Source organism: Protopterus annectens, chromosome 14.part0, assembly GCF_019279795.1.
Source record: "Protopterus annectens isolate FY-2018-M chromosome 14.part0, PAN1.0, whole genome shotgun sequence".
NCBI classification, from domain to species: domain Eukaryota; kingdom Metazoa; phylum Chordata; order Ceratodontiformes; family Protopteridae; genus Protopterus; species Protopterus annectens.
In genome coordinates, this window is record NC_056748.1 from 957474370 (window position 1) to 957488586 (window position 14217).

Consider the following 14217-nt stretch of genomic DNA (forward strand, 5'->3'; position numbering starts at 1 on the left):
CTAGTAACAGTAGTAAGATTCCTGTTGTCAAATTCTAACAGCGACTTCATATTCAACACCTTTTTGTAGGTAAATCTAGGTATGTTACCTATTCTAGCAATCAATTCCTTATTACCCAACAAAACTTTCCAATTGTTTACTATGATATCCTCTACAAACCACATCTCATTAACTATAGATATTGGAAATGCTATGTAGTAATTATTATTAACATTGGGAGTCTTCAAAACAGGACTTATACAGATATCTTTTGACAAGAGAATAGGTTTCGCTACCCCTTCCCTCAATTTTATAACTTCCTGTTCTATCTTTCGTATCCAGTCTATATCATACCCTCTGTGAAGGAATAATGATCTCAAAAACAACATTTCATTTGAAAATATGTTGTCATCTGTTGTAAGTCTACTCAAACGTATTATTTGACCCTTGACGACTCCCTTTTTCATATGTTGTGGATGCAGGCTATCCTTGTGTAAATATTGGTTTGCAAACACTTCTTTCCTGTGTATTCTACTCTTAAATGTGTTATTGTCTCTATCTATACTCAATTGTACATCCAAATATGGTTAGGTATTTGCCAGGTGGAGGGGGCTTTGTACTCAGTGATGGTTCTGATAAGGGCTGAGTAGAGGGATATTATAACTTTCTTTGCACTGGATGTGACACCCTTGCTTATATGTTGGGAAACATAAAATGATTTTCTTGCTATCTAGGCTATGTGTTGGTTGAAGGCCTGATTACTGTCTACATATGTTCCCAGATCCGTGACTATTGGGTCAACTCTTAGGGGTATTTTATCAATGGAGAAATTAGATGGGGTGGATGATTTCTCAAAGGGCACCATAATACAGTTCTTCACACTGAGTTTTAATCCATGGCTTTAACACCTGCCATTTACTTGTGTTAGACTTTCTTGTAGGATGTTGGTATTGTGGGGAAAATTCACAATAGCTCCCAATTTACACTGAGCTGTGAATACGTTAGGTCAGAGACCTTTCATAGCCTTGACTTTCAAGAAGTAGATACCAAACAAGAGTGGGCCCAAGAAAGAGCCCTGGGGTACTCCTCTGCTGACCAGTCTCTGGGTGGAGGTAGTCTCACCAGTCCTGACTTCTTGGATCCTACCTTTCACCCAGCCAGCAATCCACTGAGTTATGTACGAATTTATACCTATTTCTGAGAGTTTGTCAACAATACCAAAGTGAAGTCAACACACCCTGACCAGATCAAGGTAGGTGGTACACACAGTTTTACCCTCATCCATAGCCTTGGTGACCCTCTCAAGGAATTATACCAGGCTGAGTAGACAAGACCTTCCCTTAACAAAGACAAGCTGGGATGGGTCCAGTGTCTGTAGGTTGTCAATATCCTTGATCACTTTTGTAAGACTTCCTTCCATGGTTTGCATATTAAACTCGCCAGACTATTGGGTTTGTGGTTCCCAGGGTCAATTAATGGTCCACCTATATGAAGAGCGAAAACTGTTGCAGCCCTCCAGTCACCTGGCACCTAACCTGTTTTGGGGCTGTAGTTGAGTGTTTCAAGTGGTTCTGCTAGATCATGTTTAATGTTAAGAGGCAATGAGGATATTATCAGGGGCCATCTTCATCACCTTCCCCTCAAATAATTCTTCATGTAAACTGACAACATGTTATCCTTGCTTACTCTTTCCTGAGCACCCTGCACTGTGGTATCTCCATGACCCATCTTCTCCTATCAATAGTACGTCTCTTAACTAAACCATATCATTACAGTGGATATAATTCACACTCTACAATGTGTCATTTTTGCCTTACAGTCACTAATCTTATATAATTTTAATGATCTTGACTTCATTGTTGCTTATTCTACATCTAGATCTTATATTAATACTAACAATATAGTATATCATTTCCTACAATGACGGGCTGTACTTTGCACACCCAGTGATATAGTGGTTTGGCCCCCAGACACCAAAACTCTAAATATGCTACATCTGAACTCACATCATTTCAGGGAAAAAAACACAATTAACTTTTCTCTGAGTCGGCATGAGCTCAGAGTTAGTAAATTTACAGATGAGGGTGTGGAGTCAGAAACAGCAGAGAAGAGCATGGATAGAAGCTGTCTTGAAATGAAGAAAGAGCAGAGAAGAACATAGCAAGAAGCTGTCATGAAATGAAAAAAGAGCAGAGAAGAACATGTCAAGAAGCCATAGATTAGGGTAAGACTAGAAGAAATTACATGGCAGTGTTTCTTGTAAAGTACAAAAATAAAGGTAGAGTATAAAAAAGAAATTATGTACTTACCATAACATTCCATGTGAGTTGTTCATCTCGCCTTCATTCTTACTGATGGGTTCAGAGCCGCTCTTCGGCTCCGAGTCGGCCTACTACAAAGCTCGAGGTCTTCAGACAGCTCGAGGACATAGTCCCTATCCCATGATGCACCTAGAGTTACCTCAGATCTTGTTTGCTGCATATAATAATACCATGTGTCATTCTATCACTCTAAGAGAAAGCCATAGAAGAGTTGAGCAACCAGGAAGAATCTAGTATCTCGGTCCTCGAAAAAAACCTTGGAGGGGGTAGAAGGGCGGGAAGTAAGAATGAAGGCGAGATGAACAACTCACATGGAATGTTATGGTAAGTACATAACTTCTTTATATGAAGTTGTTCTATCTCGCCGGTCATTCTTACAGATGGGTAGCATCCCAAGCACCATCTTTCTTGGGTGGCTCACGGGAGTTTGTTTTTTAGGACAGTAGACCCAAAAGAGGTCCTGTCCCTGGAGGCCCTGTCAATTTTGTAATGAGTGATAAAGGTATGAGGTCTTGACCAATTGGCTGCTGCACAAATGTTGTCTATAGGAAGTTTATCAGAAAAGGCAGAGGATGTAGACACTGCTCTGGTAGAATGAGCCTTAATTTTGTGTTGCAAGGGCATGTTAGCAGCTGAATAAACAAATGGGATACAATCGGATAACCACTTAGAGTTGTTTTTGCCACTGGCATACCTTTTCTGGAATCTGAAAAGGAAATGAAAAGCTGTTCTGATTTCCTAAACTCTTTTGTTTTATTCAGGTAAAATCTGAGCTGTCTATGAACATCAAGCTTGTGTAGCATATACTCTAAGTTGTTGGAGTGTTTGGGGAAGAACACTGGCAAATGTATAATCCGGTTAAGGTTAGTTTCAGTACAGACTTTGGGCAAAAAAGAGGGATTAGTTCGCAGTGAGACTCTGTCAGCATGGAAAAATCAAATAAGGTGGCTTTATGGACAAGGCTTGAAGCTCTGACACTCTGCAGGCAGAAGTGATGGCTACTAAAAAGATAGTCTTTCATGACAAATATTTCAAATCACATGAGGAAGCTGGTTTGAAAGGATGGAGAATAATGCATGAAAGCATAAAATTTAGGTTCCATGGAGTAAAAGGGGATTTCACAGGTGGTCTGAGATGAAAAGTCCCGTTGAGAAAGACTTTGGATAGTTTGTGTGACATTATGTTTAATCCTTCAAATCCAAGGTGAAAATTAGAGATAGCAGCAAGTTGAACCCGAACTGTTGCTGCTGCGGCTCCTTTATTGAAAAGTATAGTCAAGAACTCTAATATGGAGGCAATAGGGGCTTGGTAGGGATCAATGTTATTTTGAGGGGCCCATATAGAAAATCCTTCCCATTTGCTAAGATATAGCTTCCTAGTACAGGATTTATGAGAAGATATCAGAATCTGCTGCATTTCCTTTGAAAGGTTATGGAACCTGGCTATGTTGGGAATTGGAGCAGTCAAGCTGTCAGCTTCAGGGACTGAAGAGAATGATGAAGTTACCCCGACAAGTGCATCAGAAGATCTGGAACTGGGTCCAGAATCCAAGCATTCTCCAACTGATGAAGTCGAAGGAAGGGGAACCAAATCTGATGAGGCCAATGAGGGGCTATTAGAATGATGGTCCTTCCCAGAGCTTTTGCTTTCTGTAATACTTTGAGTATCAAGGGAATTGGTTGGAATGTGTAGAGGAGACCCGGAGGCCAATTGTGTACGAGTGCATCCCTTGGGGCTTCTCCCAGAGGGGGAATCAGGGCAAAGTAGCTTCTGCATTTTGTGTTCATGTGGTTGGCAAAAAGGTCGCAGCAAGGCTGGCCCCACCTGCGGAAAATTCTCTCCGCTATTTCTTTCTTGAGGGACCACTCATGAGGCAACAAAATTGCTCTGCTCAGCTTGTCTGCTATCCCGTTGGATTTTCCCGGAATGTACATTGTTAAAAGAAAGCGCTGGGTGGATGTAGCCCACTGCCATACTCTTAGGACCTCTTGACAAAGGGGGTAGGACCTGGCTCCTCCTTGTTTGTTCAAGTACCAGACCACTGACATGTTGTCCATCTGAATCGCAATTGTTCCCAGAGGGAGAGAATCCTGGAAGTACTGCAATGCTAAAAGCACCGCTCTCATCTCCAGGACATTGATATGCAGATGTGTCTCCTGTTCGGTCCACGTGCCTTGGGCTGTTTTTCCCTGAAAATGCCCCCCACCCTATCAGGGAAGTGCCCGTGGTCACTATGGCCACTGGTGGGGTAGAACAAAAGGACGACCTATCATAACATGAAAAGAGGTAAGCCACCAGTGAAGATCCTTTTTGCATGTGTTTGTGATCATTATTAGATGAGACATTGGGAGCTCTTGGTAAGACCATTGAGTGAATAACAGCCATCTCAGAATTCGCATCTGCATGCAACCCAATGGTATGGCTAATATTGCAGCTGCCGTCATGCCTAACAACTTTAGTAATTCTGATGCTAGAGCCTTGTCTTTGGATACGATATTGTGGACCTGCTGGCGAAGTAGTACGACTCTTTCTACTGGAAGTCTCAAAGTGGTGGTGGCGGTATCCAATTCTGCTTTGATAAAAACAGTATGTTGCGATTGCGTCAAGGCAAATTTTTCTGAGTTTATTGTAATGCCTAGCTGACTGCAGAGAGAAAGAGTGGTGTCCCTGGCTTGTATGAGCTGATGCCTGGTGGTGGTGGTGGTGAGGAGCCAATCGTTTAAGTACGGAAACACCTGGAATCCTAAATGTATCAGGTGAGCCGTGACCACTGCCATACATTTAGTGAACACTCTGGGGGCTGTAGTGAGACTAAAGGGCAGGGCTCGAAACTGGTAATGATTGGCTCCCAGCCAGAAGCGTAGATGATCCCTGGATGATCTGGCCATTCTGATATGGTAGTACGCATCCTGGAGATCTATCGAGCACATCCAATTGTCTTTCCCTAAAAAGGGAAGTATCGACTGAAGCGTGACCATCCAGAACTTCTCTTTCTTGACAGATCTGTTTAGTCTGCTGAGGCCCAAAATAGGTCTCCAGTCCCCTGTATTTTTTGGAACTAAAAAGAATCTTGAGTAATTTCCGGATCCTAACTGGTCTGCTGAGACTGGTTGGATGACTCTTTTTCTTAGCAACGCTTGGACCTCTACTGTTGCCTGTTCCCTGTAACTGGGTGGAACGTCCAGGATTTTTGTTGTCAATGGAGGGGGTGTTGTGAAAGGAATGAAATATCCCCTGGAAATGATACTTTGTACCCAATTGTCGTTTGTTATTTTGAGCCAGGCATCTGGATACAAAGATAAGCAACCCCTGACTGCCTCCAGCTTAGGACAGTTAGGCCTCCTTTCAGAAGCGCTTGTAGGGCTTTCCAAAGAACTGATCTCTGTCACCCTGGTGTTGCGGACCCCCTCTGCCACGAGGGCGGCATCTTCCATTATTGCCCCTTCCTCTGCCCCTGGAGGGGGGGTTCACCACGTGTGTCCTGAAAGGCTCCTTGGGCTTTTCGGAACCACATCTTTCCTCCCATTGGAGCGATCCCTGTGGATGGACGGGGGCACTGACTGAAGGATTGGCGATTTAAGTACCTTGGATACTGGTTCCAGGACTGGGGACATGCTCCGAAAAGACAAGAGCTCAGAGGGCTGTGGAGCAGACGTCGAAGGTTTTTTTGTTTTTTAACTTCCGAAGAAGTAGAAGCCTTAGAAGACTTTGAGGATTTGCTAGACCTGTCCTGGTTATTCAAAGCTTCTTGAAAAGATGGTTTGACTAATCCTCTGTCAATTAACTATCTCTTTCTCTCCTGAAGAACCCTAGAATAGAAGGAATGACAAATGGAGCAGCTTTCTTGAAGGTGCAATGCTCCCAAACAGTAAACACAATTTACATGGCTATCAGTGACAGACATTTTCTGTCCATATTTTGGACATTTCTTAAACCCTGATTTAGGATGTTTATCCTTATCCTGGTCAGCCATACTGGAATACACAATCTCAAGAAAGGGTACTGTAATGAACAAGACACACCCAAAAAATAAGCACTTTAAAACTATGGGCTAAATATACTGTTAAGCACAAGCACACACACACACACACACACACACACACACACACACACACACACACACACACACACACACACTATAACTACTTATCTTAGCACTCTAATATATATATATCTAAATATCTAAATATATCAAAAGGCTGTGACAGAAAAAGTCACTATTCAAAGGCAAACAACTACTAATTAAACTACAGTAAAGCTATAACAAGGCCTATAATAAAAAACGAGGCCAAAGAGAGCTAAATTCTAGTCAAGAAAAAGGTACACCCAGGAAAGGGAATACACACAATAAGCTATAAGAGCTAAGCTAAGTCTAAAACAGAGAAATAGCAAAATATTTAGATAAATTTGTAGAAAAAGTTTTTTTTACTGGCCGAGCTATGCGAGGAACCTCTGATCTACTGCAGCGGTACTCTAGATCTGGGGTAACTCTAGGTGCATCATGGGATAGGGACTTGGCCTCAAGCTGTCTGAAGACCTTGAGCTTTGTAGTAGGCCGACTCGGAGCCGAGGACCGGCTCCGAACCCATCTGTAAGAATGAATGGCGAGATAGAACAACTTCACATCATACATTTTGAGATCTTATATAATACAACAGTTTCAGAGCCATGGAAATGGCAGATGATCCTTTAGGTATGATTTGCACACAGGGAAGGATAAAAACTGGTGGAAGTCCAATGCAGCATTCACCAACAAAGGTAATGGAAGAGAGTACAGTCTTATTTTTTAAATGATGAAATGCCTTGCAGACAATGTCTGCTTCTTAGAAATAATACATACATTTTACTTCCAAGGCTTTCCAAAACGGTTTTACATATTTTTGGTACCAGACACAAATTCTTTCAGCAGCCTTACTTCTGCTGTAAACCCAGTTATCCATCCATCCATCCATCCATCCATCCATCCATCCACAGGCCCTTTTTCCCATTTTTGCACATGGGGTCGGGGTATCACTTCACCAGTGACAATCTAGCGCCAAGGTTTACACTGCCGGGTGGCTAGCCCTGTCACAGGTCCTCCATACCACACACTTGCATGCACAGTCACACCTATGGCCAATTTAAGTATCCAATCCACCTACTGCATGTCTTTGGAACATAAGAAGAAACCATAGCACCGGGAAGAAACCCATATGAACACAGGAAGGACATGCAGACTCCACACAGAAAATACCCCAAGCTGAGAATTCAACCAGGGAACTTCTTGCTGTGAGGCAACACTATCTGCTGTGCAATTATGCTGCCCCTGTAATTCAATGTTACTAATGAGAAAGGAAAAACTAGGAATATCAAATTGGTCACAGGGGCAAAGTTCCTTAAAACATGTTTTAATAGGTATAACAAGTTCCAAGGTTTTACTTTCAAGACAGTAAAAGGAAAATAACTTGTTTTGTCATTCCCACATTCAACATTGCACTACTTGCCTTTCTCATTGTACCATTTTCAAGTATTCCCAGCTACAGATCTTCACCCCACACCCCCTCCCCAAATGGAGCAAAGGTTATACTAGCATCAGTTGGTACAAATCTGCGTAATTTGGATTACGGGATTAAAATTGATTTCACTAGTTGGTTATGCAGTGTAAGTGATGATACTTTTTAAACATGGTTCAGCCATGACTCTGGTATAGACCGTTTCATAATTATTTATAACAAAAGGATGTTTAGATGCCGCGCAAATGTGAGAAAAACTTTAGACAGTGCAACCAATCAGCTCAGCTCAGTGGATCAATAAACTTACCTTTAAATACTGAAACTCTGCCTCTTCCTGTGACAAACCTGCATTATTTCTATGCAGTCTAGGCAATTCTTCCTTTAGACAGGTTAAAGACATCTTTTCCGTAACACTTCCAGGAATATAATGCTCCATTTGAATATAATCTTTGCCATGTACCTTTTAAAGTAACACAGACAATATTTAAAAAAAAAAAAACATTCAGTAGTGTGACTTTTTTTAAGCAAAATGATAAAAAATTATGAATTTATCACATGTTCAGCCTAGTCTAACTACTGCTAAGAATATGGAATAGACGTTACCATCTTGCCACCTCATGTAAAACATTACTTTCCTTAAAACAGAGTGCTAAATGTTGCATGCCCATCCTTTTGGTGCATCTTAACAATAATCCCCATCCACCTACCACCATGGAAAACTAAGAATATTTAGTAATAAAATGACTTCCAGCATTTTACTGACAGACAGCACAAGAAAATTTACTAATACAGTGTCATACTTTGTACAGAGCTGGTAACTGTGCAAAAACATTACTGGATGTGAAAGCATGTCAGCAGGAAATTGCTTCAAATCTGTATTGTTTAATGTTTTTGTTCGGTTTCTATGCACTAAAACAACATTTTACTAAATTGCTTCACTGCTGAAGTGTGGAAGTGATGTGTTTGCAAAATGTAGATGTGCTGTTTCTGTTATTTTTTTCCCTTTACAAAAAATGTTTGACAGAGCAGAAAATGCTGCTGGTGGTGTGTGCTTTACGTGTTGCTGAGATATTGTAAGCTGTTTACAAAACATTACAAAAATTACATTTCCTGCCTTTTTCATGACTTTTAAACTCTATTTTTTTACTAGAATCTAAGAGAAATGACCACTGCAGCGAATTGAACAGTTAACTGCACTGAACAGTTTATTACTTACACTTCTTTAGTAGCACTTAAGGTTCTTGAAGTAACAGCATTTCTTTGCTCTGTAAGAAGATAACTTGATTTTGTCAAAACTCTAAGGATGCAATCAGTGAAATTTAAAGTACACAATTATAAAGCTACAGTGGAAGGAATTTTTTTTTTTTTACAGAACATCTTAATTACTTAATTCATTAGGAGTTTTAGATAAGGACTAGAAGTGTTTCAGATGACTGAAAAAATGGTTATAATTAAAACTATATACAAGAGAAAAGTAGACAGATGTCTCAAACAAAGCACAGAAAAAATAACAGAAAATCTGATACTGTCTTTAGTGCTGGTGGTTATCTTTTGCCCACTGGCAACACTGGTACGTTTTGCAGGATTCCTGACTTCTTTTGTAACTTGCTTTTGTTTTATGAACTGGGAGAGGACAAATTAAAACCTGAACATCCTAACGATGTGGACAAACTACAAAAGGGCCTCAATGAGACAGATACCTGGTGTCAAAGCCATGGCCTGAAGCTCAATGCCAAAATGTGTATTGTCATCCCCTTTGGTAAAAACTCTCTACCCATGAACTACCACATAGCTGGTAGTCTACTTAATGCCGAAAATGTGATAAGAGACCTTGGGGCACAGGTGGACAGTAGTCTCTCCTTTGATAATCACATCACCACAGTGGTCAGGAAATCCTTCTACGTGGCTCATCTCATCACAAAAGGATTCTCATCCAGAAAAAAAGAGGTAATTGTTCCCCTCTACTCATCACTCATTAGACCCATTATAGAGTACAACGCCCCTTTTGGTATGTACCTCACAAGACATCTACAACAACTGGAAAGACCACAGAAATACCTCACAAAGAGGATTACTGGCCTCAAACATATGCCCTATGCAGACCGTCTCAAAAAACTACAGCTTTACTCCATTGCATATCGCCTACTCAGGGGCGATCTCTGCCTAACATACAAAGCTATGTCAAACCCAGAGCTGTTGGACATGCTCCACTTAAAGAAATCCCAATCCCTCTGAGCTACACGCTCTACGGACCTTAACCTTGCCACCACAATAAACAGAACATGCTGGAGGGATAGATTCCTGTCCCAGAGACTTCCCATACTCTGGAACAGACTACCTATCTATGTCAAACAGAGCTCCTCATTAGCACTCAAGAAAAATCTTGATGATTGGATGGGAAATGGGAAATTCGCCCCGGGGATCACTTCTGTGGCTCTGCTCGACAGGGGCACAGGAAAATAATTTTCTTGGGTGGCGAAAGAAAGGGTACATTTTTTGGCTAGGCTTGTATGGGCCCTACGGCCGATAGCCTAGTACCTACCTATGAACCTATGAAGCATACATCTGTTGTTGAATAATTTGTTTTTATCATTATCCTACCAAATTGGATGTTGGATGTATTTACTGTTTTATGGCTGAAGGGAGCAGCATTTTCTATACACTAATTTAATAAGCTTTGTAATAAAATTCAGTGGTTAGAGTTGAGGTATCAGACTTCAGGGATAAGATGGGATGGACTATTTATGTGTTTCAGAAACGTTGACAAAATCTAATAGATTGGTTTTGCCTCATCCAATGCCATTGAATGTAAATGATTATTGGGATTATAGAGGCTGAGCCAAAGGCAGAAAGCAATGGATAAATGATCTATTTGAATTGGGAAAGGGAATACTTGTGAGGCACCTATGTTAATTATGACATGGTCTATCAGGTTTGGTTTTGAATGGGCAGATATTTGAATAATTTAAATCTCCTGTTAATAAAAACTTTTATTTCAAGTTCTAACAGAAGAAGCATGTTTATGAATCTGCTATGCTCTTCTGGGAACAGACAGGGTGACCAATAATTACCAGTACAAATGTGCTTTGTTGAGAATGCCTTGGACTTAGATCAAATGAAGCTCATTAGGGTGAGATGTAAAGGCAAAAGATCTTCAGTAAATATGGATACCGCCGATGATACTTTATAATCCTGAATGAGTAATAGGTAATGAATCTCAGAATACAAGGGAAGCTTTCTACAGACTAGTGCAAACCTTCAGTAGGTACACAGGCATGTACGTTCTACACCTAAAGGACAGACTCCAAGCCAAACATTTTACCTCTGAGGCATCTTGTGTCAAACACATTAGTTGGGTTGCAATTACCCAGGATGTGCCTACAATTGGTCCACTTAGGTTAATGCATTACCCAGAAAACAAACTGAAATAAATAAATGAATACCTAAATGTAATTTAAAGAAATGTTGACTAGTAAAGACTTAACTAAAGTTGCATTTCTTCTAAAGCAAAGTAGCCAAAGATACATAAATTTCAAATATGCATGCACTTAAAAAACATTTATGTTGGACGGACATGTACCAAGAACTCACCAATGTTGGTTGCCTCACCCCTGCACTTTCAGAAAAAAATATGCTCTCCTAGGTCACACCACCACAGAAAAAAAGTGAAAGCTTTGTTTCACAGTAAACTAAAAATACTCCCTTTATTCCAGTGGTGGTGTTGCCTCGGAGTTAGTATACTTGTTTCAGAGATGTGGGAATGTGGAGTCTCCTACGTGATAACATGGCAAACACCAGCACCTTCCAATTACATAAAAACAGTCAAAGCAGGCCTGATCAAGACAGTGAACTACCTAAATGATGATGCAGGATAAAAAAATAACACCCTGTAAGATCCTTAGCACAGAGAATTAAGGCCAAGATCTGGTAATAAGGCTTACCCAGCAGTTTTTGTTTTACTTCCCATTCTCCATTTCCTTACTGTGTGAATAGTCCCTTAACCAAATAGTGCAAGCATTTAACAAAAATCTCTGCAGAAATATTAAATAGCAAATATAAACTGACAACTACTAAGTCAAATTACATATGAATAATATCAGTGAAGTCTGTATGCCAACCATACAGAAGACAGCCATTCCATATCACAGATATGTGTGAGAAAAACCTAACAAAACTAACTCCGGGTAATGTTATAGAAATGTTAAGTGGGCCAACACACTTAAGATATCAATTCACACCAGCTTATGCCAAATCACCCAGAAAATGTCATAGACCATAGGAAAATAACTTTTCAATGTGCGAGTTTTTAAGATACAAATATCTACCACTTAGCTTTTACTTTGCAGTTGAAAATTTCCAATGTACAGCTCAAAAAAGTTAGAAGGAAAACAAGGTCATTATTTCAGTGCTGGTGTTATATATGGAGGAAAAAAAAGTGAATGTGGCATCAGTTAAAGGAAACACAGAAACTTCAAAACAGCTGAAAAGAGAGAAGCACAAACTAAACAGACAGTAGGATTTTATAGCTTCATACTCTCAGAGAATGGCACATCTCACAGGGCTTCAAAAAGAAGAAATCAAGAATATGCCACCACCTTAAAATTCAGCTATGTCTGCAAAGGTTCGAGTACAATACGCTGCAAGACTCATTAACAGTTTTTAACAGCAGCTGACACTTAGAAACGTTACCAGAACAGATGTGCTTGGGTTTGAAATGAGGATCATAAAGCATTACAAAATTGGAAAGCCTGATTTCTAATCAAGTTAATTTAAATGTGATCATGCAAAAGAATCCCAAGTTATTGTAAATGCAAGTCCAGTGGCTTTGAGAGACACTTTAATCTGAAAAGTACAATAACCTTAAGGCCCATATATCCCAGCAGATTATTCAAAGGTGAAAAAAATTACCTGCAGACAGAAAAGGAAACACTCACCAAAATATGGAGGGTTCAGCCCTTTCCTATACGTTTCTCATCCTTCAGATGAGACATTAAACTGAGGCACATTCTGCCTGAGTTGGTGGTAGCTCAAGTTGGTGTTAAAGATTCTACAGCATTTATAAATAGAGTACAAGTAGTACACTGTTGCTCGAGTCAAACTGTCCCTAGTCAGTATAAATATTACTTCAGGTCTGTCCTGAAAAGAGGCTACTGGCCTAGTGGTACTAACCTAGTCAACAAAATGCAATAATAAAAAATAATGTGTATGGAGCTAAAGTCATCTAAATCACAGATTCAAGCAGCTGGAAATCATACACAGCAACCTCAAATCCATATCACCACCACTAAGAACAGAAAGATGCTCCCGGATTATATAATACAGCAAAATCATAAAGCTGATGGGGAAAGGAAATAAATAAAAGACTTCATGTCAAGAAACCGACTGAACTATAGTCAAGTAACAAAATCAAAATTAACCAGAGTACAACAATTTTATTGTATTTAACACAGTTCCAAAAGTTCTCACCTTAAAACACTAATTAGAGAGATAGAATACTCCAATACTTCAGCAATTAAAGAACTGTGCTAAACCAATTAATGGTTAAAGAAAAGATGGCATGCAGAATGTTTCTTTCCTTAAGAAGGATTCTGGTAATAAGTGCTTACGTCTACTGAGAACTGGAAAGTTTATTCAAAGAGGACCCATTTATCATCACACTTCATTATATAAGTCAGAGGGCTACAGGCTGCACTTCAGGAGATAGCAAGTACAACAGCCAAAGTGTAAGACACTGTTAGATGACAGCAATAATCGTTTGTGGTGGTGAGATATGCCAGACAAATTTATTAAACAGAGTAATACCCAACCAGATGGACAGAACTTTAATGTTGACTTTTATCAGCCTTAGTCTGTTTGTAAATATTTGTCGAGTTACACTATTAAATGTTCAGTTCAGAGCCAGCTACTTCTTCCCATCTGAATACAGTTATCTTATTCATGAACGAATTACTTTCAGGTTTAATTTCTCCAAGTGTTCTGGATTTTTAATATCTTACTGGGAATGTATCCCATTCCCAAATCAGGGTACAATCAGAGTTGATAAAATTAGAATGGTTTCATTCTTTGATGTTAGCCAAAATCACTCGGAATTGCCTCCTCATGTGGTTTATGTGGGGTTACATGTATTGGTTGCATATTTAAGTAAGATTATAAATTATTTTTAATTAGTCCAGTTGCTTCTGCTACCACTGAACTGTCTGGGTAACTTTTTCACAATGCTCTTGTTTATACCTCTAAATCCTGGTATTTTAGGACTGTTTCTCTCCTTCTCTCTCTCTCTCTCTGTACACAAGATACTGTAACCACTGGGTGTAGCAATTTTATTGGTTAATTCTACATATCTCCTTTTTCATGGACTACTATATCAGTTTTTCTTGCATTGAGTTTTTGATCTGTTGGTAATGGATGATCCCATGTGATACACA

General features: G+C 39.8%; 1 protein-coding gene across 1 annotated transcript in view; it reads right to left on the bottom strand.

Moving 5' to 3' along the window:
• The window catches only part of LOC122789363 (tyrosine-protein phosphatase non-receptor type 13-like), a 2815362-nt gene that overhangs the window by 2153143 nt on the left and 648002 nt on the right, over positions 1-14217 (bottom strand). Inside the window, exon 12 of the mRNA XM_044056752.1 lies at positions 8100-8252. Within this exon, the coding sequence (XP_043912687.1) occupies positions 8100-8252 (153 nt within the window). The remainder of the gene's footprint in view (positions 1-8099; positions 8253-14217) is intronic.